The following is a 25,861-nucleotide window of genomic DNA, read 5'->3' on the forward strand; positions in this document are numbered from 1 at the left end:
AATTATAATTAAATAAAAATTTCATTATTATAAAAAGTCTCGATTAACCGTGGTTTTCATTTATCCGTGTGACCCCCTCCCCACCATTACCCCGAATAATCGAGGTTCCACTGTATATATATTGGACATTTAAAATAAGAAATACCATAGCTTTTTTTACACTGTACTTTGTAATTATATACATTCATATCATCATAATTGTAATAATTTCATAGAAGTTTAAATATAATAAATTAATAACGGTCGATTTGTCGCGCGCAGATAACGGTTAATTTCAATAAAAAATTTTATCAGTGATGAAAGGGACGATTTATATTACGAGATTACATAGAAACTCCATATATGTCTCTGTAAAAATAAAACGCATGACGTGTGACTTTTTTCGTGTGCCGAAAAAGACGGGGATGGCCCAATAAGGGTCTCTGCAACGAAGGATAAAGCCAGATATTCGGAAATGCGGAGGCCTTTGACGGGGCCGCCTACGTCTCTGGCTGACTTAACCAAGTCGTCTCCCTCATCAGTGCAGGTGCACCAGTTACAGTATGTCAGTGGTCGTATGCAGCAAGAAGAGTTTCAGTAAAGGATCTGGAGATAACACACTGAATTGAGAAAATCCGTCACATAAAATGATTTTATTTTTGTGGTTTAATCGATCTTATAAAATTAATGAGAACAAGAAAATTTTGTTTTAAGTTCAATTATAAACATATAATAATACAGTACACACGCAAATATAAAATATAAGAGAGTTTTTTTCTTTCAAAAGTAATTTTATTTCTGTCAAATAATTGCATAATATTGGAATAATATTATAATAATCATTTACCCAATATACAACTGACCTCATCGATAACCCGGCGTTTAGGTTATGCAAATTAGGTACATCGCTGTCGGGAATACATTTTCGGACATCTCGTAATAAATTATAGTTTTTTCTTCGCTGTGCGTAGCGTATAATATTCATATAATATAGCAATAATAAAAATACAACATAAAAGTTGGCTCTTAAATATAATATTCTATCCGATTAGATTACCTATATTTAAATCGTAGTATGATGCACCACTTTTTGTGCAGCTACATATTGCAGAAGATTTATTATATGTTTATAATAATATTGCGATATTACGGTGTCTGTAACGATAATAACATCAGTTATAGACGGATTGTGATAATAGTTTTTAATACTCCCTATTATAATTATAGTTTTTATTACATTAAATTGGTCAAACAAATTTACAAATGACATATTATAATAACATTAGTATGATAATAGTATACTTAAAATAATATTTTGTCACACAATAAAAGTTTTATATTATAAAAGAAAATATTACATAATGTATAATATTATATATTAAATTTTATAATAAGGCTATATTGGATGCGAAACACCGCGTAAAAATGTACTTTTGAATCAAGTCTAAAGATCTGCTGTAAACTTTTTTGGACAATCTTGCGTGGATATTTGCAGCAGATCGGCTTGTAAATGGCTTGGCCTGTTGTCAGCAATCAGCAGTTGTTGACTCGATAATTCTGGAATAAACGTTAACACTATAATGACTATAATATAACACGTGAATTTTAATTTCTTTATATTAAGAGAATTTGATAGTAACTTTCTACCGTAAAACTAGTGATGCGGTAAGAAATCTAAAAAATGAAAACAAATTTAAATTGGTTATGAAGATTACTTGAAGTCGATTATCCCACTTTTAAAAATTAAAATTTAAGAATTTTTAATATTCTCTTTTTAAATTCAATTTTAAAATGAGAAAAATTAAGAATTTTTGAGTATCGGCGATGAAACGGTACTAAAAAATACATTTTTTTGAAAAGTTGGATGACTGATTACACAAATAATATACCCACTTAAAAAGATATAAAATAAGTTTTTAACGATAAAAACATTAAAAAGTAACGAGGTTCAATGACATAAAAAAAAAAATATTGAAAACTATTTCGGAAACACATCTAACAATGCGTGTCAAGTTTTGGAGTTCAAAAATAAATCCTTCACCTCGAAAACTTACATACGAGTATTTTTTCAAAAAAGTGGTTTTTAATGGCCTTAGGTATTAAATACTTGGATTTTCGTGATTTTATTGGTAAAAAAAGTAAGTCCGACGGTCCTTTATGCACGCTAGCACATTTGTGGAAGCTTCCCGTATAATCTACATACTCGTGAGATAGCTAGGATTTGATTTTTTAGGGGGGGAGGGCGCTTAGGTTGATTGTGTTGCTAAAACTAAAATAATATAAAAAAAGGAAACTTGTGAAAGTTAGACATATTATACCTCCTCTTACACCATAAGGATTTATAATAGAGTTTTGAAAACCATACTCTAATTCATTCTGTAAAAAGTGTTTTTCTTATAAAAAAAAAAATAAATAAATATAAAATAAAAAAGTTTTATATAAATCTAATTACTACACGGGACTAGAGACATGGTAGTTTTTTCTACAAGGTTTTTTTCAAGCAAAGAGTGACGTTCTCTTGTATTGTCAGTTGTATCTTAAAAAAGTATTTACAATTGTACAACATAGACAATTTTCATTTATTATAACCGATTTTGTGTCGTTAGCTTTAATATTAAGTACCTATTATCAAACTTGAAGGTAATATCATTGTTAGTGATTTTTGCACGTGTATTTTTCTTACAATATTATAGCGTATTATAGTGAGTATGTAACATTCTTAAATCCGAAAGACGTGTTCATTACATAAAGATTGAGATATTGCGAAAAGCTGACATAAAATTACGGATTATTTTCTTAGATTAAGTTCGATTATAGATAAATTTAAAATACATACAATTTGTTAGTATTTGTCGAACATTTGTAAGACGGAGCAACACAGAAGTTGATATAAACGGTAATAATAAATTATGCTATTTATAATAATTAAAGCACAAAGGTGTCGCATGAAAAAATTCGGGTTACTTATGTTTTATTGTAAATATTATTGTTATACAGTATAATATATTAAATGAAAGTTAGTTTTAACTGCAGTTTACTAAAAACGATGAAACTTTTTTTTTAAATCCTATCAGGTTAGTGTATAATAGACAGACGCAATAATGATATAATTCTGTGCAGAACGCAACATTGTGGGTTATATAAAAATATTGTATCGAAAGTTAGATATAAAAATACACGCGCTGTGGGATTTAAAACTCACAACTACGCGTCAAAACTCGGTTTGGTAATATATATATATATATATATATATATAACATATTTAAGTCTGGCTTGTTCATGCCGGAAGAAACTAAAATGTGTTTCTTTTTTTTCTACCCATCGTAAGTATTGACCATCACTCCATTTTGTGCAAACGCGTGCGTACAAAATCACGTATGAATAAAAAATAGATTTAGATGTAATATATACTAAGCAATTTATCGCATCGATTACACGTAGACTAAGATACTATAGTATGTTGTTAAAATAAATACACCCATTTATACGTGAGTCAAAGTCTTCGCATGGAATAATTTTCAGCGTGAAATAATGATAAATCACCTTTATTTATTTGTCAAGGCAAATTGTTCGTAATCCTGTCATAGCGCAATGCAAGTAAATATTGTGTACATGGTGTCAGAGTTTTCGAGAATTGATGTTGTCAATTCATCATTAGTATAAAATATACTAAGGCGAAGTGCGCTAAAATCAAAATATTTTCATAATAATAATATACACTGTACACAGAATGTGCCTATAGCTTAGTCATTATTCGTCGATTCCTGTCAATACCTGCTGATATACCAGCAGTATATATTATATCTGTTGGCATGTACGTCAATATCTAATTCTAACCATCGATATAATATTGATGATATCTAGCTGTTAGTACTTATTGATGTCTTTAGTATCTATACGACGACGAATCAACGAATATCAGTGGCCACATCATCTTTCAATATTATGGCTCAAAATGGCAAATATAGAGTAACCATTTTTAAGGACAAATCATTATTTCTGCTCAGTATAATATGCAAACTTTGCTGGGATCAGTGTAGAAAATTACGTATATTTAAACAAAAGTTGTTATCTTATGAATAATAGTTTACAACTAACTTATGGTTTTTTAGTTCGCGACTGATTATATTTATCCTAATTATCTAAACACATCCTATACATGTAACATAAAGTGTATATTATTTATGTATACGGGGCATATAATTATATTTATTATCTCATTTATTAGTTTGTAATTATACTGTATGGCCATATGGAGGATGAAGAATAACGGTCAGGTAAGAAATAATACTATTAATACGGTTTTGAAAAAAGACTAAAAGTTATTTAAGAGATATTTAACATAAGATAGCTCATTATTTCAAAAAATATTTTTTTACATGATTTTAAGTCGTTAAAATCAACACAATTCTAAAAAAAAAATATATTTATTTTTATTTTAAGTTTTTATGAGTTGTTTAGACTGTTCAGAGTGTTACGTATGTAATTTTGATTTGGTACTTTGATGAGCTTATACGTCCATAATTTATTTTATAAATTTAAACACTCCGAATAGTTTATTTAATATATTTATATTATTCTGGTCTTAAATATGATATAAAAATGTATATGTTATTATTTAATAAAGTGAAATACTTAAAAAATCTAACGCTAAAAAAATAGTAAAAAATAAATTTTTTCCAAAAAATGTTGTTTATATAATTATTTGTACTTACAAATCTATGTAAGAGGAATATTCTCAAAAAACGTTGGACTGAAATAAAACGAGTGTTTTATGTTAAATGGTTCACTCCGTATAAAAAATAACGACAGATGAAAGGAGTAAAAATACCTATTACAAAAGTGTGTGCAGTCACCTCGGGTACACAACAAACACTACCTCCCTGTGTGCACAACTGCACAATAATAATGTATTATTACCACGGCCTCGTGCAAATGTTCGCATACAGTTTTCTGTTCGTTAATCGTCGTATTTATTAAAAGCAAATCCAAATAACCTTTATAGGTATTAAGGTTAAAATGCGCACTCAGCACACTTGAAGTATTTACCAGCGTATAATATAATCGTGATGTGATATAGATGGTTGCGATAAATCGGTTGTCGAGTTTCGGGCAATGAATTACATACATTTGTTTTTTTTTTATTTCTACGAATTATAATATAAACACGTGATAAAAATTATTATATACCTGTGCCTATAAAAAGTTTACATAATACCGTCAGTGTTGAATAGTGATCATAAAACCAGTATTACACTTATCATCCTAACATAAATATTTTTGAAATAATAATGTTAGTTTTTGCAAATATCCTTATTTTATTATATTAATTTTTTTTTTTATACTTAATAACATGTTACTTCAAAATACCAATATAGCAATATGCTAAAAAATTCTTTAATATTTCGTTATCTAATTAATATATTCGTAAAAATGTCAACGGAGATACCTATCTATAAATAACGATAATCAAATATCAACAAGGTTAGGTCATAGCCTGTAAGTAATATTTATAGTAAATTATTTAAAAAACTTGATTCGAAGAAGTCACATACATATAACATTTCTATAAGGTTTAAATAAAAAATTTTATTATAATAAAAGTTTATTTTAACCTTTGACTTGGAGAATTGTCAGGAATTACATGCTGTGACATACTTTTTTCGAGGATGTTTAGGTCGTGTGTATTATTTTATAGTTGTTTCTATGATTGTTTTCATAAGTCATTTATTGTAAGTCTACGTGTAAAGTGTGAAATGGTGTAACATTTATAATAGTGAATAAAATAATAATATTTCATTATTGTAAGTACTTGAATAATGTTTTTTACCAACAATGCATTTCATACATAAAACGTATATTTGACCCTATTCGAAATTATACCTAATTATGCAAGATAAAAAAACACAATTAACATCGATCTATGCAGAAAAATAATTTTATAATATTTTAAACTCTGTGATTTTTTTAACAGTCAATATTCACAATTATTTTTTGTGTCGAAATCAAATTTTTAACGAGTTTTTAGTTAATTAGTTACATAAAAGTATTTACAGTTTTGATTGAACGGTATATAGAGTGGATCAGGTGTATTTCGCAAAATATATTTATCCATTACTTTCGCTCATTAAATACTTTAAATACTTATTACCATATAATTAACTACAAGTTTAAAATTTGATTTGTATACATCATAATTTTAAGAAAAATATTCTGTTATGTAACACGATATTTAAAATGTTGTTATTTAAAAAAGTAAAAACTTAAAAACGACAACTATACAAAATACGTAATAAAATGATTTTTTCAAAGATGTCTTGTAATTAGGTTATTTTGTAATTATGTAAAAATATATTTTAAAAATAACGAGTATTTACTGTAAAAATTGAATCGTTTTGTATAATATTCAGTTTTAAAACAAAATCTCTGTATACACCTTTAGCAGTAGTATTATGTTTAACTCGCTTGCGCATATATAATTTAGCATTTTGAAAAATATTACAATATCGCATTAATGCATTATGCGCGGATTTTTAAGATGGAGTAGATATCGCCTTAATTTATATTATTATCAGTGATAGGTATATTATAGTTATCATGTTTCTTAAACAGCGATTTTGTTCAAAAAAGTATTATAAAATAAATAATATTTAAATAATCTAGTGTTAGTCAAGAATAACTTAATATTTAATAATTTAAAAATATAAATGTTCGCAAATGAGTGTTAAATAAAAGTATTTTAAGTATCGGTAGACGAGTTTCACCCGTCCATGTATAACCTGTGGGTGTCACGGTGCCCTGTTCGGGTGGCGGCGACGATCCTTGCTTCCAGTTTGCATGCAACAGGTCCGTGGATTTTAGATTCGGAGCATCGAAATCCGGGAACTGGACATGTTTCCTGGAACCCCTGCGCGAACCTGAGGACGTTCCGCCACCTACAGTCATCACCACCGAGCTCGCTGTTGCAGTTACTGTGGTCTTCGTGGGACTCTGCGTTGGTGACGCTGGTAGTGTAGCAGGTCGCCTCGAACTCAAGCAACTGGTGCCTGTTGGCTGGCATGTATACCTCACTGGCGATACCTATACGAACGCAAATATAAAATTTATTATTTTTGAGTTCACGATTTTATTTATGCAAACAGAGTTAAGATTATAAGTATAAAAACTCTAAAAAAAATAAACCACTCAAAATTATTTTAAAAGCTCTTAAAAATAGTTTATATTTAAGTTATTATTATATAGACATTGCAGCGTATAAGGATATGATCACGCACACGCACAACTGTTTTATAATAATTTTTCTATGTATCTAACCATCTTCTTTTATATCTGCATTATTAATCATAATAAAAATAAGCTTTTAATACCTATAATTAACGTCACGTGATGTATAGATAATACAATTCCATTTTATTATTTAATATATAATATTATTAGGACTAATAAGATTGCAAGTAATGTAATGCCCCAAAAACCTTAAGAAAATGCCTGTGGCCTAAAAGTGTTTTAAATAATGAATTATTATATTTATTTTTATAATTTTAAAATAAAAAAAGCCTTTTAGAAATAATAAGTTTAAAAAATACGTATGAACATTTTCTTAAAAATATTAATTTGAATAGATTAAATACTAAACTGCTTAATTATACGGTAGAAAAAATTTAACGACTATAAGGTTTCGACTTTTGAATGATTATATAATATCATTGTTCGATTGTTATAGCATTATATTATTTAAATTTTTAATTGTTAATTGTTTTGAAACTTAGGCATGATGAAAACCTAAACCGATAAAAAATATATTTATTAGAATTTATTAACTTAGAGACACTTATAAATCTCGAAGTATAATTTAAAATATTAAATTTTTTAAATGTATCTATGTTATTGCGTTCATCGCGATGTTATTCAATGTCAGTGAGTTTTATATCTATAAATATGTGAAATGTTATCTACAAAATTTGAATTCTATACGTAAACTTGGAACACATTCATTATTTGTTTTACAGTATGACTCTGATTTTTCTATAAACGTAATGATACATACAAGTTTATAGTGACGTGTTAAAGAGAGATACTGTTCCAACAGTTATTGTTTTTCTGAATAAATAACAAACTTGCCGTAAACTTAAATTGACATAATGTATTCTACACATGTGTATATTGTATGAAAATACAGTAAAATCAATTATTAATAAACAATAATATCGAACGTTATAATTAAATCTATACAACTCATTATTAATGGATTGTATGTTACAAAAAAAAAAAAAAACTTTAAATTTTACAATTTTAAAATTATTTAAGATGCATTTAAATATTCGATTTCTGGAAATAATATAATTGTTTGACTTTAGAAGTAAGTACAAAATTTCTTATATATTTTTGAGTTTTTGTGGTGAACTACTGATCAAAAACATCGAATAAAGTACGATTTGTATTATCATTGTTATTGAAATAATACATGGTTTTATAAAACAGAGGATCTCTGAAAAATTAATTTGAATATTATCATGAATAATTCATTATTATTAATAATCATGACTATAAATCATGACTCATGATTATTACTAAGTCGATATAGAGGAATACCAATAGAGAATTAGGTAAATTAAATTTGTTTTCGAAATAAAATCTAAGAATATATTTTCGTTAGGTTAAGTGAAATCCTATAAAAATTATACTTCATTATTATATAATACAACAATTTTTATTATCATGTATCATTTATCAAACACTAACATAAAGTCGTAGTGGCGCAATACAATTTATTAAAATAGGAAAAAAATGCGCTGAATGTGGCTGGTACATGCCTGAGTGCATGAAACTAAATATATTTTAACTGCTGAGACCACTTATATTTAATTCTTGTTTAAACTTTTTGCATTTTATACAATTTGTAATAATGTAGTAAAAAGTTAATATATATTTCATATTTTATAATTAAATTCAATTAAAATTGGGGATTTCTATTCGTTTGCCCTTTGGTAAAAAAAAAAATAATTAAACATTTAAAAATGTATAGTTTTAAGCGGATTAGTACAGAAAGGAATAAAGTTTCACCATAATATTCGTTTGAAACGTTTTTAAACCATACGAGTATAGGATGTATGTATACTTCCATTTATATATTATTATATTTAATACATTGTAAACTGTTATTTTAATGCTACAAACATTTATAAGTAATTATAAACTTTTAGTGTTAATATGCTTTGAATATTTACCTTCAAGGTTTGTTCAAAACGCGCAGTACCTCTGCCCGCCATTAGTTCTTGATATTGAGATATCACACAGAGTACCGCGTACAGCTATAAAATACATAATTATAATATTATTGTAAACAATATTCACTAAGACCGCGTCTTTATTTAGTATATAATAATATTATAAGAGGAAACAAATGATTTAAAATTGAAATTACACACACAGCATGGAGGGTTTAAGAATCAGGAATAGGTACTTATAATATACACTTAGATACATTGGTTGTATTATCATTATAATAATAAATACATAAAATATAATTAATAAATGGTTTTGAAAATTAAATAGATCATCCTTTTATTATCTTGGTGCATTAATATATTATTTACAGATATTTTTTCCGATCAATTGTGTATATACCTACATTGTTACCATACTGTATAGTTGAAAGACATATTATTTGACTACATAGTAATATATGTTATACTTGGGTATGTGTAAATTTAAATTATAACAACAATATTTTGTGCCGTATATTATAGGTATACTAAAGAGTAGAGTAAAATTGTATTTAAATGATTATTGAGATAAAATTGTATTCAAATAAATTATTATTATTATTATTCATAATTGTTCGAATAAAAAATGTATTAGAAAAATTTTCAAAATTAATTATTTGAATAACTTTCGTTAATTTTATTTGATTAAACATTGGTTGATAATTTATTAATTTGAAACGTGCAAATTTTAAAAATATTAGTTGGAGTTGTGTTTTAAGTTACACGATAGGAAATTTTATTTTATTTCAAATAAATGCAAATATTTAACAAATAAAAAATTATACATAGTCATAGAAGAAAGTAAGACATTATATATACAGTAGAGTCCGCTTATTAGGGACATCGCTTAATGGAGGACAAATAAGCAGAGTTTCGAAAAAATGTATTCGTTACATTATATAACGATTTATTGGGACAGTCGGATAACGGGTACAGATAGATCACTACCCGATGTGTTCCAATTAATCGAATTTGATTGTATAAATATATACATATATTATATATATTTGAAAAACTACAATAATTAATAATTATATTAATTTTCTAAAAATAATTTCGTAATAAATACAATAAAAATAAGTAAAAGTAGTACCTAAATAATGATAAAAATGAAAATTATATTTATAACAAATTTCAAAATTCAATAAAAAAGTTTTGCAGTAACTTATTAAAATTAAAATTATAATTAAAATATTAATAAATAACATTATATTTATTACTACATTTTTAAATTATATATCAAAATAACACTATATTCAAACATATCATGTGACAGTTTAATGTTTGTTACATTTCGATAAATTAATTGGTCTTAGTCGCATGGAAAAATAATTTTTCAACGGGACCTGATGACGACAGTAATACTTATACTTATAACGTAAAAAATATTTATTTGATTGATGTATATTGCTATTTTATAGTTTATGAAGTATCTATACATTTGAAAAAAGCACTTTACTATGTTCATATTATACTATAATAGATACCATAAGATGAAACAGATACTTTTTATAGATACAATAGCGTGGCGGTAATCCGAAATACGTGGTAATCTTAACGGCTTCGAGTGTACATCGCCGTTGTTCTATTATTATACTTATGTAGACCAATAAAATAATAATAATAACGATTATTACGACTGCTTATATCACACGTGGGTCGTTCAATTCCATACGTGATACGTCGATAACGATTGTTAGTCGCGTGCCATACTTTATAGTGATCATTAGTTTATATAGTGATTTCATTTTTGTCGAAAAAAGTACATGAAAATGGCCCCACGTAAGCAAAGTCATAGGTAATCCGAATGAGCCCTTTCCCAAATTCCCTTAGGTTTATCGCGACGCTACTGTATACGGGAGGTGTATTATACATATATATTTGTATATACTAAAGAGCTCAAACTCAATATTATGTTTGAAAATTATTTGAATATTTTTTTATTTGAATAATTACCTAGATATAATTTTGCCAAATTCTGGTATAATATACGATAATCCACGGTTAACGCTAATATTATATTAAATTGTTTTGACTGCTTTGAAGGTTTATCGCGTGATGCGGAGTTAAATAGAACCATATCGGTTGACGTTCCCTATAGATACGCGTAAATTTTATTATATAGAAAGAAGAGGGGTGGCACATGCAGCTAGCCGTCTCAACACGAAGCTGATTAAATATTATACACGAAGGGTGCGTATCGTGAGGTAATTTCTAACTATACGGTTTTCTATATCGGTCGGTGTGGCTGGTTGACGTAAAGACGAGTTCAGAGAATCATTGGAATTGTGTGTGTGCGTGTGTGTGTGTGTGTGTGTGTGTGTGTACATTGAGTTTGATACCGTTGTGAGAAACTCAACGTGTGCCACCGTTACGGCATTATTATCATTTTTAAATTTTACGCAGAGTGGAAAGCTATTGGTATTTGGTTTATAATAATAATATTATTATTATGTTTTATATGTGTGTGAACATAATAATATTTTATCACAATGATTTTTTTTCTTTAAGAAAAAACTCTTTCAAGTGGAAAACACATGCCCCAACAATTTCGCGTACAATAAATATAACTGTATACATAATTAGATCGATAATATTATGCTTTGAACGCATTTAAGATAGTTTCAGTGAATAAAAAAATATTACACTATAGAAATAGCTTCAATCAGAAACACGGTTCCGTGAACAAATTTAAGGATTATTATTAACGGTTTTATAGTGGCGTTTTCTGAGTACCTATATTTAATGAAGGAGGATAGAAGAACTTAGTATCAAGTTAGCCACGGGATTGTAGCCCTCACTGTACCGACCAAGTCCCCACAATAACAATAAAATATGCATCAAATCTGAATAAATACTATTTTTATTATGTTTCGTATTTTAACTGTAATTTAAAAATATATACATTTTTCTTAATTTTTGAATCAAATGATTCAAATAAAATAAGTAAATAGATATGATATTAAGATTCAGTATTCGGGATCAATAATCACTATTCTCTATAAATGATTAACAATGTTAATTCATTTATATGTTGCCAAAAAACGATAGTAAATTATTGACAAAATGTTAACAGTGAATTTACTCCTTACACCAGCCATTATGCTTTTAGTAGATAGTTTTTAGTCTTTTCATATATATATATATATATATAAATGTTTTTCCATTAACTTACGTTGGTATGATTCTTATTAATGTTATACATTTATGATATGATAATGTTTTAAATAACTAACTTAGATTCAACGTCTATTTTATTTTAAGCTTGATCGTTTATTTATGACTGAGAGCAAAATCACCTCACGCATACTTATTATTATATTATAATACTGTGTGTCCATGTCTACACATAAACCAATATACGTTATGTTATGATATAGGTAGTGGTTGAATAGAAATCCAACCTTTCTGTCCCTTCTTATAATTATAATGTCCGATCGGATATTAAAGCGGTAAACAATAACAGTTTTCTAAGGCCGTTGATGTGAAATATGCGAAACGTTCCACCGTTTTAATTTAATATATTCGGCTTGGTATCGACACGTCGCCGTGGAGGGTATATAAAATAAAACCGTCTTTACTTGTTGTTTATTACATATATTAAATTTATATCCTAAAGGTACGTAACACGTCGATTTATTATAGCTGCATATTTTTAGATATGTAAAATACAATTTCTACTACCAATTGAAAATTATAATTTTCATAAATAATATTTTGCTTTTAGTTTCTATGATATTATTTAGAGCAGACATTGTGCTTATCAGAAAATAATACAACAGTATTTTTTTGTTTTATTCTCTATATTTATGTTATAAAATATTCTTCGACATAATTTTGCAAATTACAATTAATTCTTTTAAAAACTGTTATAATTATTGTTGTTGACATGTTTGTGGTTTGAATTTGTCGAGCGGCTATATGTCATATGAATTCGTTCAAATCATACTATATATTATTATAATAATGATTTGATTTATTTGGAATGTGCTGATTTTAAATACATTTGATCAAATTTTTACGTTTATCGTTGAACATTTTTATAATTTTATGTTATGTATGAGAATATAGTGATTCATTAATTTTGAAATGTGTCGGGAATTCCGATACGACATTTTCAGCGACATTTCGCCATTACATACGAGTATGTTGTTATAAAACAGTCTCCGTGCTTTTGGTCATTTATTACATGTTGAATTACCTACTACGTTCCACATTCGTGTCTGTGAGTTGTATATGTCACGAATATATGTATTCGTATTCTCTTACGGAAAGTTCATAGGTGGTACGCTGGTACACGAAAGAAGTTTTGATTTATAAAACAAATTGTGATTTTATTATTATGCTTTTGGTTATTAGGTGGTGTGTGAAAATGTTCAATATAGATATGTTTCTAAGATATAAATATGTTAATAACCACTGTTTATATGTATCTTGTATACTCTAGCGAAACGGTACATGTGTAAATTGTATATACAAGAATATGCGCATGTATAAGAGACATAGGTTGGGGAAAATTAAGAGGACCGTATTATAATTTGACGATCAATCTCTCTTTTAATATCACTTTGATCATATAGTAATATATTATGATATAGAAGGTATAATAAGCTAACACACAAAATATTTACATGGATTGCTATTCGGTAACGTTTCCCAATAAACATTTTTAATTATGTTAATGGTCAATTTTATAATGAAGTTTTTTTTCTTAAACAATGTGATATTTTGATTATTATATAACATTTATAATGTAAAGTATCTTCTATAATATATTAAAAATTATTATTATTATATTTAGTTTTGAAAATTTTGATTTACCTAATTAAAACATCGAAAAAGAAGTTTCATAACTATTAAAATATTTATAACAAGAATAATAGACTTTTAAAATGGTTTTAAAATAAATATAATAGTGGATCTAGGTAGTATTTACTGTACTTGAACTGTTTTAAAAAAAATTATAAATATTGATAGATTTAAATATTAATTATTACAAATTTTTACCAGAAACCACCCTTGAAGTTGAATTGCATTTTGCAAAAATGCAAAAATGCATTTTTACGGCTCTAAAAGGCGATAAGAGGTAAATAAAATACGCATATCATTGTAAAATAAATATATTCATCGTTATTCGTTTAGAATCTAAAATATAGGTTATTCACTGATATCAGTTTCAGAGAGATGAGAAGAAATAATATTGATTTTACAATGAATTGATTTTTTTTATAACGTAGTGTAATGTCTTCAAAAGTTTAATGTAGCATATTATTATGTATACAATTGGGAATTGGACTTACATATAATATTATAATGTTGAGAGTATAAAAGTAAATGAAAAATCGATTTTATATTGATAGGACAACTTTTAATATTATTTTGAACACACAAAAATCTTAAATTGTAAGTAGTTAAAATTCTATGGGTCGTAATCTGACAAATTTAATTTAAAAATAAAAACCAATTATAGTAGTAATTACAATTTGTCAAGATTTTAAAATAATTATTTAATTAGTAAGGTTAATATTTATTAAAACGAATAAAATATAAAAGTTTTAAAGTTAAAACATATAATATATTGTATTATTTATTAGTGAATAAAAAAAGGAAATACATTTTTTTATTGATACATGTTGTCTTATTTTATTTTAAAATTACTAAAATTAATACTGAATATTTTAAATTTAATTACTTTATGAGTGATAAAAATGAATTATTCAATATTGAATGAACATAATATTAATAAATTGTTTAAATTGATTCAAAATTGAATTTTTAGTATAAATTAATTTCGAAACTTACATTTTTCATGTAAATGTAAAAAAAGGTAGAACACAATAAAAATTATACTAACCATTATTCATAAAAATGTTTGAAATATTTTTTAAAAGTTATTAAAAGCTACGATATAATTTTCTAGGGGATTGACAAATAGTTCTGTCTTCAAATTTATTTCACTATTAATTATTTATGTACCTATAATGTATTTTGCTTTATACATGACCGTATTTTCGGTAGAAACAATTTTTTTCTATTTTTTTAAAACTAAAAGTATTATTAAAACCATTTTAATTTTGATGACATATCAACAATATTAGAAATTACATATGGTTTACCTAGTAAGTAAATTCGGAAGGATTAGAACTGGTCTCTAGGACAATATATTTTTAGCTTAGTGTTAGAATTTTTGGGTACCGTACAGGAGGAAAGTAGTTTGATTAGTGGATTTTGAAGATTTGGAGTTCTTGGATGAAGTAAGGTGACGTAGTAACTTTTTTTAGTTGATTTAGAATTAGAATTTGAGGTTTTTGTAAAAATTATTATTTGTTTATACGACGGAGCTAAGGTAATTTGACGAAGACAAATGAATTGAAACCCCTAAAGCGTTCTGAGAGATTTTAATGTTTAGCCGAATTTTATACTTAGATTCTATATGCCCAGGCGAGTCTTATTACAGCTTTGCTAATTGTGAGTTTGCAGGTGGTGTATGGAATTTACTGATATTCGTTTATATTTAAGGTGAGAAGTTCAGCCAGCTCAGGTCAGGTGCCTGTCAAAAGTTAAATTTGCATCTATTTCCTGCGATACGGTAGGAATTATATTGTTGTTTATTTTTACAAGTGGAATACCTTTAGACGTAAAGAGAATGTTATAAATGAGTATTTAGTATTGTTAATTTTTTTGGACCAACATTTAATTGTACAAAAATGTGTTTGGTTAAATTTGGAGACAATTAACTAGAAGTCATTATTATCTTATCATCGATGAATGTACCTATGAATATAAATGAAATATGGAATTATCATGGGGAACATTGCAAAATACATAAAATATTTAATATCACTACATTGAAGAACTCCAGTCAATAGAAAGAAAATTCAATAATTTTATACATAGAAAATAACTGCACAATTACATAGAATATAAATTATGTTACCAATAAAAAAATTTATAAAATTACCGGCCACGAATTTTTTTTTAAAATTTTTTTTATAATAACTGTCTAAGGCTTATATATCATTTCAGTGAAAATTAATCAGTTTGACAAATTAAATGGAGCTTTTATGTTTTTGGTAGATTTTTATATTTATTCGCTTGTTTGAAATTAAAATTGATTTAGATTTTTTTTTAAATTTAATAATTGTATTCTGAAGTTTTTATTATAGTCAGAGTTGGCAGTTACTTTATAGTACGTATATGCATATTTTTATAATACGCTAGAATACCTATATTAAAAGTATTGGAACTTGGAACCATTGATTATTTCAGGAATTAAAACAAGAACTGGTACTAAGATATTATGGTAGGGAAGTTTTTAGGTTTTTTGTTTCTAATATTATTTAGCTTTATTGTATTATACTAATAAATCAGTTTATTAAATTTGATTGCAAATGTATACATGGTTATATAATTACAATTGTCTATATTTTATAAACTATAAAAGTTACATAAAACAATAAATATGATCAAAATTTTAATACAAAAATTGTTTTTCGCTCATTCGTTAGTCATCGTCATGACTCGTGATTATTTCCCTTTAATTTATTTATAGTTTTGAACGATAGCGTCTAGTGGTGTTGCATTCAAGATGAATAAAAATTGTATTAATGATAATTGAAATAGTCATAAATATTCTCCCATTTTATAAGTATTTTATTTATTTATATCTACATATTCCATAAATTATATCATGCTAAATAATTTATGAAGAGTTTCTTATTAAATTAAAAAACATACTATTATTTTTAAACATATGTTAGATACAATTTTTTTATATTTTATTTCATATGAAAAAATAGCAGATAAGTATTAAAGGAAGAGCTTATTAACACAAAATTTAATTTTTATAAAAAAAATCTTAATATATTGCATAATTACTGGCATACGTTTCAGTAGTTGTAACTTGTAATTTTAGAATTTTACTACTGAAATTAACAAATTACAAGGAAAGATCACAAACCCAGTTGCTCAGTAAACTATAATGTAGGTAATTTAATTATAGAACTAAGGACTGGAATATGATCAGTAATGACCATTTATATAAAGATCTATTTTAAATTTAAATTTAATATAATTATGTATTTATCGTTAAAGTGTTCAGTATGAAGGTAAGTGATGTTAACAATTACAAAGTTATATACTTGTCATAATATATATCTAACTAAAATCTAGGTTACTTTTAAAATAAAATCACTTTTGTTGAAGAAAATTGAAAATTTTTAAAGACTATTACCCAATTACTACATGGATATCAAATATCATGTTCATCGATTACTTGGTGTTTAACAGTTTATTAATATATACCAGATACCTAATCATTTTGATTTGATTTTTGTGTATTTATAATTTTTTCTTCAAGAGTATGGGGTGTATGGATTTACTCGGAGCTTGCTAATTTTAATAACTACATAGAATTATAAATATTAAATATGTTATATGCTAGCAACCTTACTAAATATGTTATTGATCTATGATAGTTATTATAATCAAATTAATATTTCTACAATTTATAAATACAGTTCACCATAATAATATATTTTAATTATTTCATGTTTTTGTGTAGTTACAAGAACAAATAATATGAAAAAACATACGAATAAGCGTGTATAATATTGTGATGATGTGTATATAAAATGCAACGTGATTTGTTTGGGTACATTTAAGTCAACATTCAAAATAATATAAATAACAGTTGTTTACATAACGAGAGGTAAAATATATGCGTCAACTTTTCTAATTTAAATATTTATACACGGAAAGTAAGACGTGAAATAACGGTATAAAATAAAATAGTGTGGGATGGAATTTAAAATAAATGAAAATAATAAACGAAGACATTTTTGACTTATAAAATACGTGTGCACTAGAGTGAAGTAATTTTCTGAAAATGAAACATAAAATCGTGTTGATATTAAACGTAGATCAGTGGCATTTTTAGGATTTTTTAATAGAAAGAGATTTACATAAGTCTTAATATTTGAAAATGCAAATGATATTAAAAGAACAGAAAATGCGTATATTAGTTGAAATTCAAAACTACACTCAGTTAGATATTTTTATATACTTGATACTCAACTCGTTTTGATCACTTCTACAAAGTATTTGTATCAATTCAATTTGCCGTAGGAGTAAGATATATTGATTGAAATTTGAGTTTGACAAACTATAATTATTTCTGGAAAACGATTTTTAGTGATTGATGCAATCAAAAATATTTATCAAAAATTTCTGGTGATTGCTTTTATATTATAATGTTATTTTTGTAATTTTCTTAAAATTTGTTGAAAAATTAGCCTTTAAAATAATATTTGAAATGATATTGTATAAAACTTTTTGAGCTTTTACTGCCAATAAGTTAAACATTCTGTAAAAACTTATGTTCGAAAATTAAGCAATATTATTTTATTCTTTTCAATAATTTCTATTTGTAAGTTAATGTTAATGCTTTTGTATTGACTAAATGGTAAAAATATGTTTTATTTATTTAGGTACCAAAATATATTACAAAAATGAAATAATTGTTATAAATTTATGATGAGTACAAAATACTTACGTTTAAAATTAGTAGAAAAAAATCGATAGTATACAAAATTGCTGTCGGCGGATTGAATTCAACCTGTAATTTAAAACAATAATTAAAAAAATGAATGATTTTTCTTGAAATATACAACAGAAATTCAGAGGTAATACACGTTATGATGAATTTTTAATAAAATATATATTTTTAAATAGTGAGCTATTTATTAGATTTTATTTATTATTGTTGAAGTATGTATATATTTTCCTCTAAATGACCGTATAGTTTGTGAGTTGGTACATATTAATAATCATCATGTTTAATGTCATCTGCCGTTTGTTTTGCACAGTCTGATTTATTAATCAACTTATAGCTGTGGAGTTACTAAAATAGTTGTTAAAGATAGTTTTTTTATAGATATAAGATAATTGTAATATTGAATCAATCTAGTACTTACTTATTATACTGAGATACATTTTTACAAATTATAAATTATTATTAATTACCAAAGCTCTAAAATCGTTATAGTCTTATTTCCCAAACTTATTAAGAGGGTCTATGGTCTTATTATTTTTAATACACAAGTATTTTGAAATAATATGGTCCTTAAGAATACTTAAAAATTCAAAAAATTAGAATTTGAATAAATCAATAATTATTCTAAGAAAAAATGGACGTGAGCATGTTTGGAGAATCACTCTTTATAATCATATGCAATCGATACGCCGATAGCGTTCACACCTGTTACAGGTTATAGAAAATGTTATGACGTGTGGGGTCGTGGCTGAATGACGTGTGGTGACGAGCGATGTGACCGCGTAGTATCCGTTTTGTTTTACATGCATCGATGATCCGACAACAATCCGTACCGTTTTATGCGTACAGTATTATATTTTAATATATAGTTGTAGTTTCCGAATAATAAGATAATAAAATCCCAACCGTTTAAAATGTATACGAATAATATCATGGTTTTGAATACGAGAAGGTTTTTTTTTTTATGAAATAACGTACCTATAATAATTATTAATCATGCGATGACGCCTACTTAGGATTTTGTCACTTATCGGGCACCTCCCTTTCTTCCATCTGACAATCACTCGTCAAAATCCGGACCACGATAAATGTAATCAATACGCCGTATTGATTATGATAGCCATCAATCATCCGATAATCCTTAAAATCGTGCACATTACACTTTTTATAAAATACATGACGCGTCGGTCGATTACGTCGACGTTCGTTTATATAAACGAGAGTGGTTGACAACAGTTGACTTTTGAACAGGATTCTCGAAACCGTCTAGTAAGACGTTTCAATAGACACGGCGGTTTAAAACGGTGTTACGGTGAAACGTAGCAAAGGTCGGACATGACAAACGTAAACACAAGAGAAAAAAGGCTCACGTAACAAGCAAACAGTGCAACGTATGACAGACCAGTTAAACCCAAATGTTTTTAAGTCGTTTAAAACACGATTTTTTTTCCGTGTTAATGAATTAATAGTACTTATATATAGGTATATTGAAACGTTTTTTAAATTTATAGTAAAATGTTTATATCACAAACGGTCGTTTTGTGTTTCAACTGATAAGATACCTAAGTAGTTTGTTAAATTGGGCGGTCGGTAATTGGGACACATTTTTATCAACTTGCTTCATATAAAATATGTGTTTACCTTTTATTACCCAGAGATTGAGTCATAAATGTATAATGCAAAAATATACAAGTATATTTTAATGTTTATTAATTATTTTTTTTTCTTATAGGTACATAAAAACACAATTATTTTTAAATAATATGATACAGATTTTACAAATTCAAATCTGTCTTTTTTTCCCTTTTTCGTAATTTTTAATTTCATTAAGAATATGTTTTTTTCGAATTAAAGTTCTTTTCCTGGCTTTTAATATTTCTACGCTTCTAAGTTTAATATAAAATTGTGATTGAACTTCCAATAAAACTTATATTAAATAATATTTTATAAATTTTAAAAGGTTAATTGTAACCCAATTTCCAGGCCCACGTTAAATATATTAGTAGTAACATAAAAAATCAATCCCTTTCATAAAAAACTTGTTATGAAATGATAACAAAGTTAAAGACGCTATCATAGAATCCATTTATGATATTATAGGTATTAGGTACCTACGATAGTATTGGTCTAATAATATTATGAATAGTATTTAATTATTTAATTTAAGACAATATATAGTAAATCGATATAATTAAAACTGATAAATCGCTATTATTTTCATAACATATCACGATAAATACGTACATATAAATAACCCATAAACAATTACTACTGTATCATAATAATATTGTCGATTAATAGTTACATTAAAAATAGTATAAGTCTAGTTGACCTATATCATAACTGTATAATAACTGTTCTGTCTCTAATTAATTAAAGAAACATTGATATTATTATGACTTGTTTACTTGATAATAAATCATTAACGATGGCGTGTCCATACTTAGCGTAATTGTTATTTTATCATTTAAAATTCAGTACGCAATGTTAGAAATTAATTCAAACTGCAAAGTATTTTAATTTTAATTTTTTGTGGTCGGTTCAGATGTCGATTTAAATCAAAAAACCTTAACCTAATGTATAGGCAGTGCTTGGAGTGACTCTAAATAATCTAGGGAATACCTATAAATTCTTATAAATATAATAAACTTATTGTTGTTGAATTTACAACATTTATATATGTGTCGTGTGTGCAAGTCAATTTGTTTAATAGAAATTTTGAACCTGATTAATATAATATAATATTATTTTATGATTAATGTAAACTATTTGTAAATACAAATTGCAATTTTGATTTTATGATACCTACTTATACACTTGACAAATTAGTTTAAAATAATTATTCTTTTAAAAAATAATTTATTCGTTCTTGAAAGATGTTGTACTCTAGAAACTTTACGGGATAAGATTAAAAACAACCAATCGACTAATAAAATATATAAATACAAAGCAATTATAAATGATGTACGAGAAAAAAAAACCCAAAAGTTCGTCTATCTAATACGAGGCCTTAAAAATCACTAACAAAAAAAAACATGTTTTTTGCACGTATATCCTTGTTTTAAACTAAAAAATTCAAAATGAAAAAGATTCAATTTTGAGAAAAGCTGTTTTTCCTGTACAATTTATCATACACAAAAGACTTTTATAATCGATTAGAAAAAAAACCGCTCAAGAAACTTTCGATTGAAACACAATTACCGTGGGTCAAATAAACCTTTTCGAATGGATGTAAATTAATGCCTGAGGTTAAAGTTATTTTAAAGGGTCGGCAAAACATGCAAGTTATTGAACATTTATAGTAGCGCGCTATAGGCGGAAAGTCTTGTCTCCACGGTATGGGCGGAAATAGGTTGCACCGGACGTATGAGACGTGATTAATAATTAATAGTTTGGTCGACCACTATAGGTTTTCTACCGTAACCAACCTTTTATACTTCCATTCTCTTATTCAATAATACTGACTGGTCGATTATAATTCAAAACTATACTTTATATTAGACTTAAACTATATCATTATATAGTTGAAACGCTTAAAACAAACACATTTTAAGTGTTCACCGGTTACACAAAATAAACCTATTGCGGGTAAAGAGTTGATAGTACTCGATATGGAGTTATCAAATTATTGATTGATAAAATACTTTTAAAAATATTAAACTTGATTATGTTAGAAAAATTTTCTAAAAATTATATACAAATATAATATATATAATAATAATATATAGATATATTATATTTTCTTTTTGATAACAAAAAAATTGAATTTGAGTTCTAAAAAACAGTAAGTATAATTCTGCATCAAAGAATTTAGTTGACATTCAATTATTAATACATATTTTAAATATAATTAATCAAAATGATAGCACTGAATTAAAATACGACGTTCAGTTTTTCGTTTATAATAACATATATAGTATATTTAAGTAAAATGCATATTTTGTTTATTTTTACTAAATTACTTGTTGTATAAAAATATAAAATAATCAATATCGAGTCATCTACAGAAAATGATAATTATACATAATATATGTAATGGCGTGGTAACGTTAAATTATGTGGTCTAACTTAAGTTATTGATGTTCTAAAATATATGACTTTTAAGAATAAAATATTAAAATTTTGACGAGAGTTAATAATTTATTTAATCTCAGAATTGTTTGTTTTAAATACATTCTATTTTACATACATTTAATGAAACTGTTAATATAGTACTTAGTGAGTTTAAACTTGTGCGCACACATGTAGACGTATAGGTATAGTTTGTATTTTGAAAAAAATTTTTTATTTTAAATGAAAAGCTATTTTATTATACATAGCAAGTGTTTTTTTTTTTAAATTTTTTAGTAATTGTTGTACGTTATTATATAATATTATAACGATACATTTGGCGTAAAATAAATACATAAAATAATTACATCTAAACTGTTTAATGGATCCTAAACCGATGAAATATGTTCCTCAGAAATAAATTGCTTACACACTTAGGATGGCATACAATTTAAAATTGGATTTATATTCTTTATAGCATACAATCAGTGATCGAGAGTGGGGACACTGCAGAGAGTGTGCGAGTCACATTTCAAAATGTTTCCTTCTAACAATGCGGACGAACATTAAAAAAGAAACTTAAAACTTCATAGTATTTCAAACGTATAATATATAATGTATGGAATGTGAAAATGTATCTATATTTGATGAAAATAAAATACTGTATGAAAATATATCAATGGAAATACGTAAGTGGATGTTATAGATAAAAACCACTTCACCTAGTTTACAACCAACATAACTATATAATGTTCAACCTATACATTATTTAGAAAACGTTTATTTATAAATATTTTCTTCGAAATTTACAATAAAGTTTGAATAAATTGCATTTTATAATTGAATGGAAATTTAGCATTTAGGTATATTTTGTATAGACAAAGAAAATAATATCGAAAAAATCGTTCTTTTCTCATCATATTTTATTTGAATTTAATAAGGAAATTACATAACTATTAAAAATCCGCGTTTAAACAAATAAAAATTTGTACTTGTAGTTAAAAAGTATAAAATAATGTTTATAATACATTTCGATTCATAGAAATTTCAATTACTGGAGTTCAATAATTTTTTTAAGTTTTATTATAATGTACGTAAACAATTATTATTCATATGAAGATTTGATCAGAGATGTATATCATATTACACGACTCTGTATACCACATAAATCACACGTTGGTCAAACTTTCGAAGTAATATTATAATATAACGATTTGTATAATTACTTTATAGTTACGAATACATCAGCCTCGGTTTTAGGGTAACATGTGGGCGTGAGTGACGAATCGAAACTATATATTTACATGTAATCTTTGATTGTATATCATTATATCAATACACACGGAGTGCAAAGTAAAGTTAAAACTGGCGTTGATAGTACTTACACAAAAATATTATCTTGTGGGCCATAAGTTTCACACGAGAAGCGCTCTCTGGTAGTATACGGAATCCCAGTCTATTAGTATTGGTATAAGGACCACGTTGTAGAATTTAGTGGAAGTAGAGTACCGAGTACTTAACATTTAAGTGGTAGTCATATACATTGATGAGTACATCACAATGCATCCGTAGTTTTCAACCTTACCGTTCAGGAAAGCATGAAAAAAGTTTAACGATTTAAGTTTTTCTTAGTGTGTTTAGAGCTGTTATAATAATGTGATAAACGATTGTGCCGTTAAAAAACTTTCTATTCTTAGTTTTCGAGTAAGTATGTTATTCTTGTAGTGTTAAGTTAAATTTTGTAATAAAAGAACAACGATGAGATAGTATTTGATAAATTTTTAACGAACCAACGGTACGTTTATGTTTGTACAAAAACAAGGTTCAGATATTTTTAGAAATTCGTATAACTTGTGTTTTCTTCTTTTAGGTATAACACATAGGTAATTACGAATACGGGGTAATGTAATAATAAATTATGTTTATGTACTCTCATGAATTTTATTACATATCCATGTCCATGAATTAATTTTTATTACGTACATTTCAATTTTTTTTTCTATGTATAGCTATTAGCTGGTTGATGGGAATCCCGTACTGGCATATTACGCGTTTTAATAATATTTATTATTCGACTGAAATATTCATTGTTTATTTATTATCACGGATTTTGTATTTATTACGCTATAATCCACACATATATTTATTATGCAAGCATTGTCGTTGACTATACTTCAAGCTTTACTTTATTATCAGTAATCATTTCAATTAAACTAATTCAATTAAATGCATTATACTATTGTATGATAATTAAATAGTAAAATACTACATTAGAATGTAATCTATATTAAGTTAAGTAATATCTTGACATGTCTTTGATCATTTTGATTACACAGAAACGACATCACCATGAATAATTGTAGAGTAGCAGACAGCAGTTAAATTTAATCAGTGGTTCTAAAAAAAATGGTTTTACAAAAATACAAAATATATGTAATACTGGATTTATTATTTATTATATACTGACCATTTTTACAAATTATTAATGTTTATGAATTAATATATTTCCAATATTTTCAAATCACTGTAACTATCACATTTCTCAAATCAATTATTATAGACATTATTTATTCTTAGAACATAAAATTAAAAAACCGAATTTTGGTTTTAAAAAGGTCAAAATGTTCAGAAATTTTGTCCATTAATAATTGAAATAGAAAGAAAGAGCGTTTTTTATTTGTATTGACAGAAGTTTGTATATCTACAAGACACTTTGTAAGTAATATATAAAATTTCAATAATTTTTTAAATATGGCCTTTAAGTACATTTAAAAATTCCAATTTTTTTTAACTGTTGTTAATAACTGTATTATTGAAGTAGAATAATAGAGTTAACATGTTTGGAGAATCAATTAGTACAGCGATTCCTAACCCTTTTAGTTGTTCGGATTACCAATTTTGTAAAAAAATCTTTGAGGCCCACCAATCAAAAAGCACTCCTTATACGTATGTATATTGTATCTATATAATATATATAATATTATTAGGTAGGTATATAATACAAATATATAAT

The 25,861-nt window shown here is 26.0% G+C and overlaps 1 protein-coding gene across 1 annotated transcript in view; it reads right to left on the reverse strand.

The window, feature by feature from the left end:
• Positions 1–1,304: 1,304 nt before the first annotated feature.
• The window catches only part of LOC113552990, a 122,499-nt gene continuing 97,942 nt past the window's right edge, over positions 1,305–25,861 (reverse strand). Inside the window, exons 6-9 of the mRNA XM_026956078.1 lie at positions 18,799–18,861; positions 9,207–9,290; positions 6,759–7,059; positions 1,305–1,536 (exon numbers count right to left, since the gene is read on the reverse strand). Of these exons, the coding sequence (XP_026811879.1) occupies positions 1,424–1,536; positions 6,759–7,059; positions 9,207–9,290; positions 18,799–18,861 (561 nt within the window). The 3' untranslated portion in view covers positions 1,305–1,423. The remainder of the gene's footprint in view (positions 1,537–6,758; positions 7,060–9,206; positions 9,291–18,798; positions 18,862–25,861) is intronic.

The sequence above is a fragment of the Rhopalosiphum maidis genome, chromosome 2 (genome assembly GCF_003676215.2).
Source record: "Rhopalosiphum maidis isolate BTI-1 chromosome 2, ASM367621v3, whole genome shotgun sequence".
Taxonomy (NCBI): Eukaryota; Metazoa; Arthropoda; class Insecta; order Hemiptera; family Aphididae; genus Rhopalosiphum; species Rhopalosiphum maidis.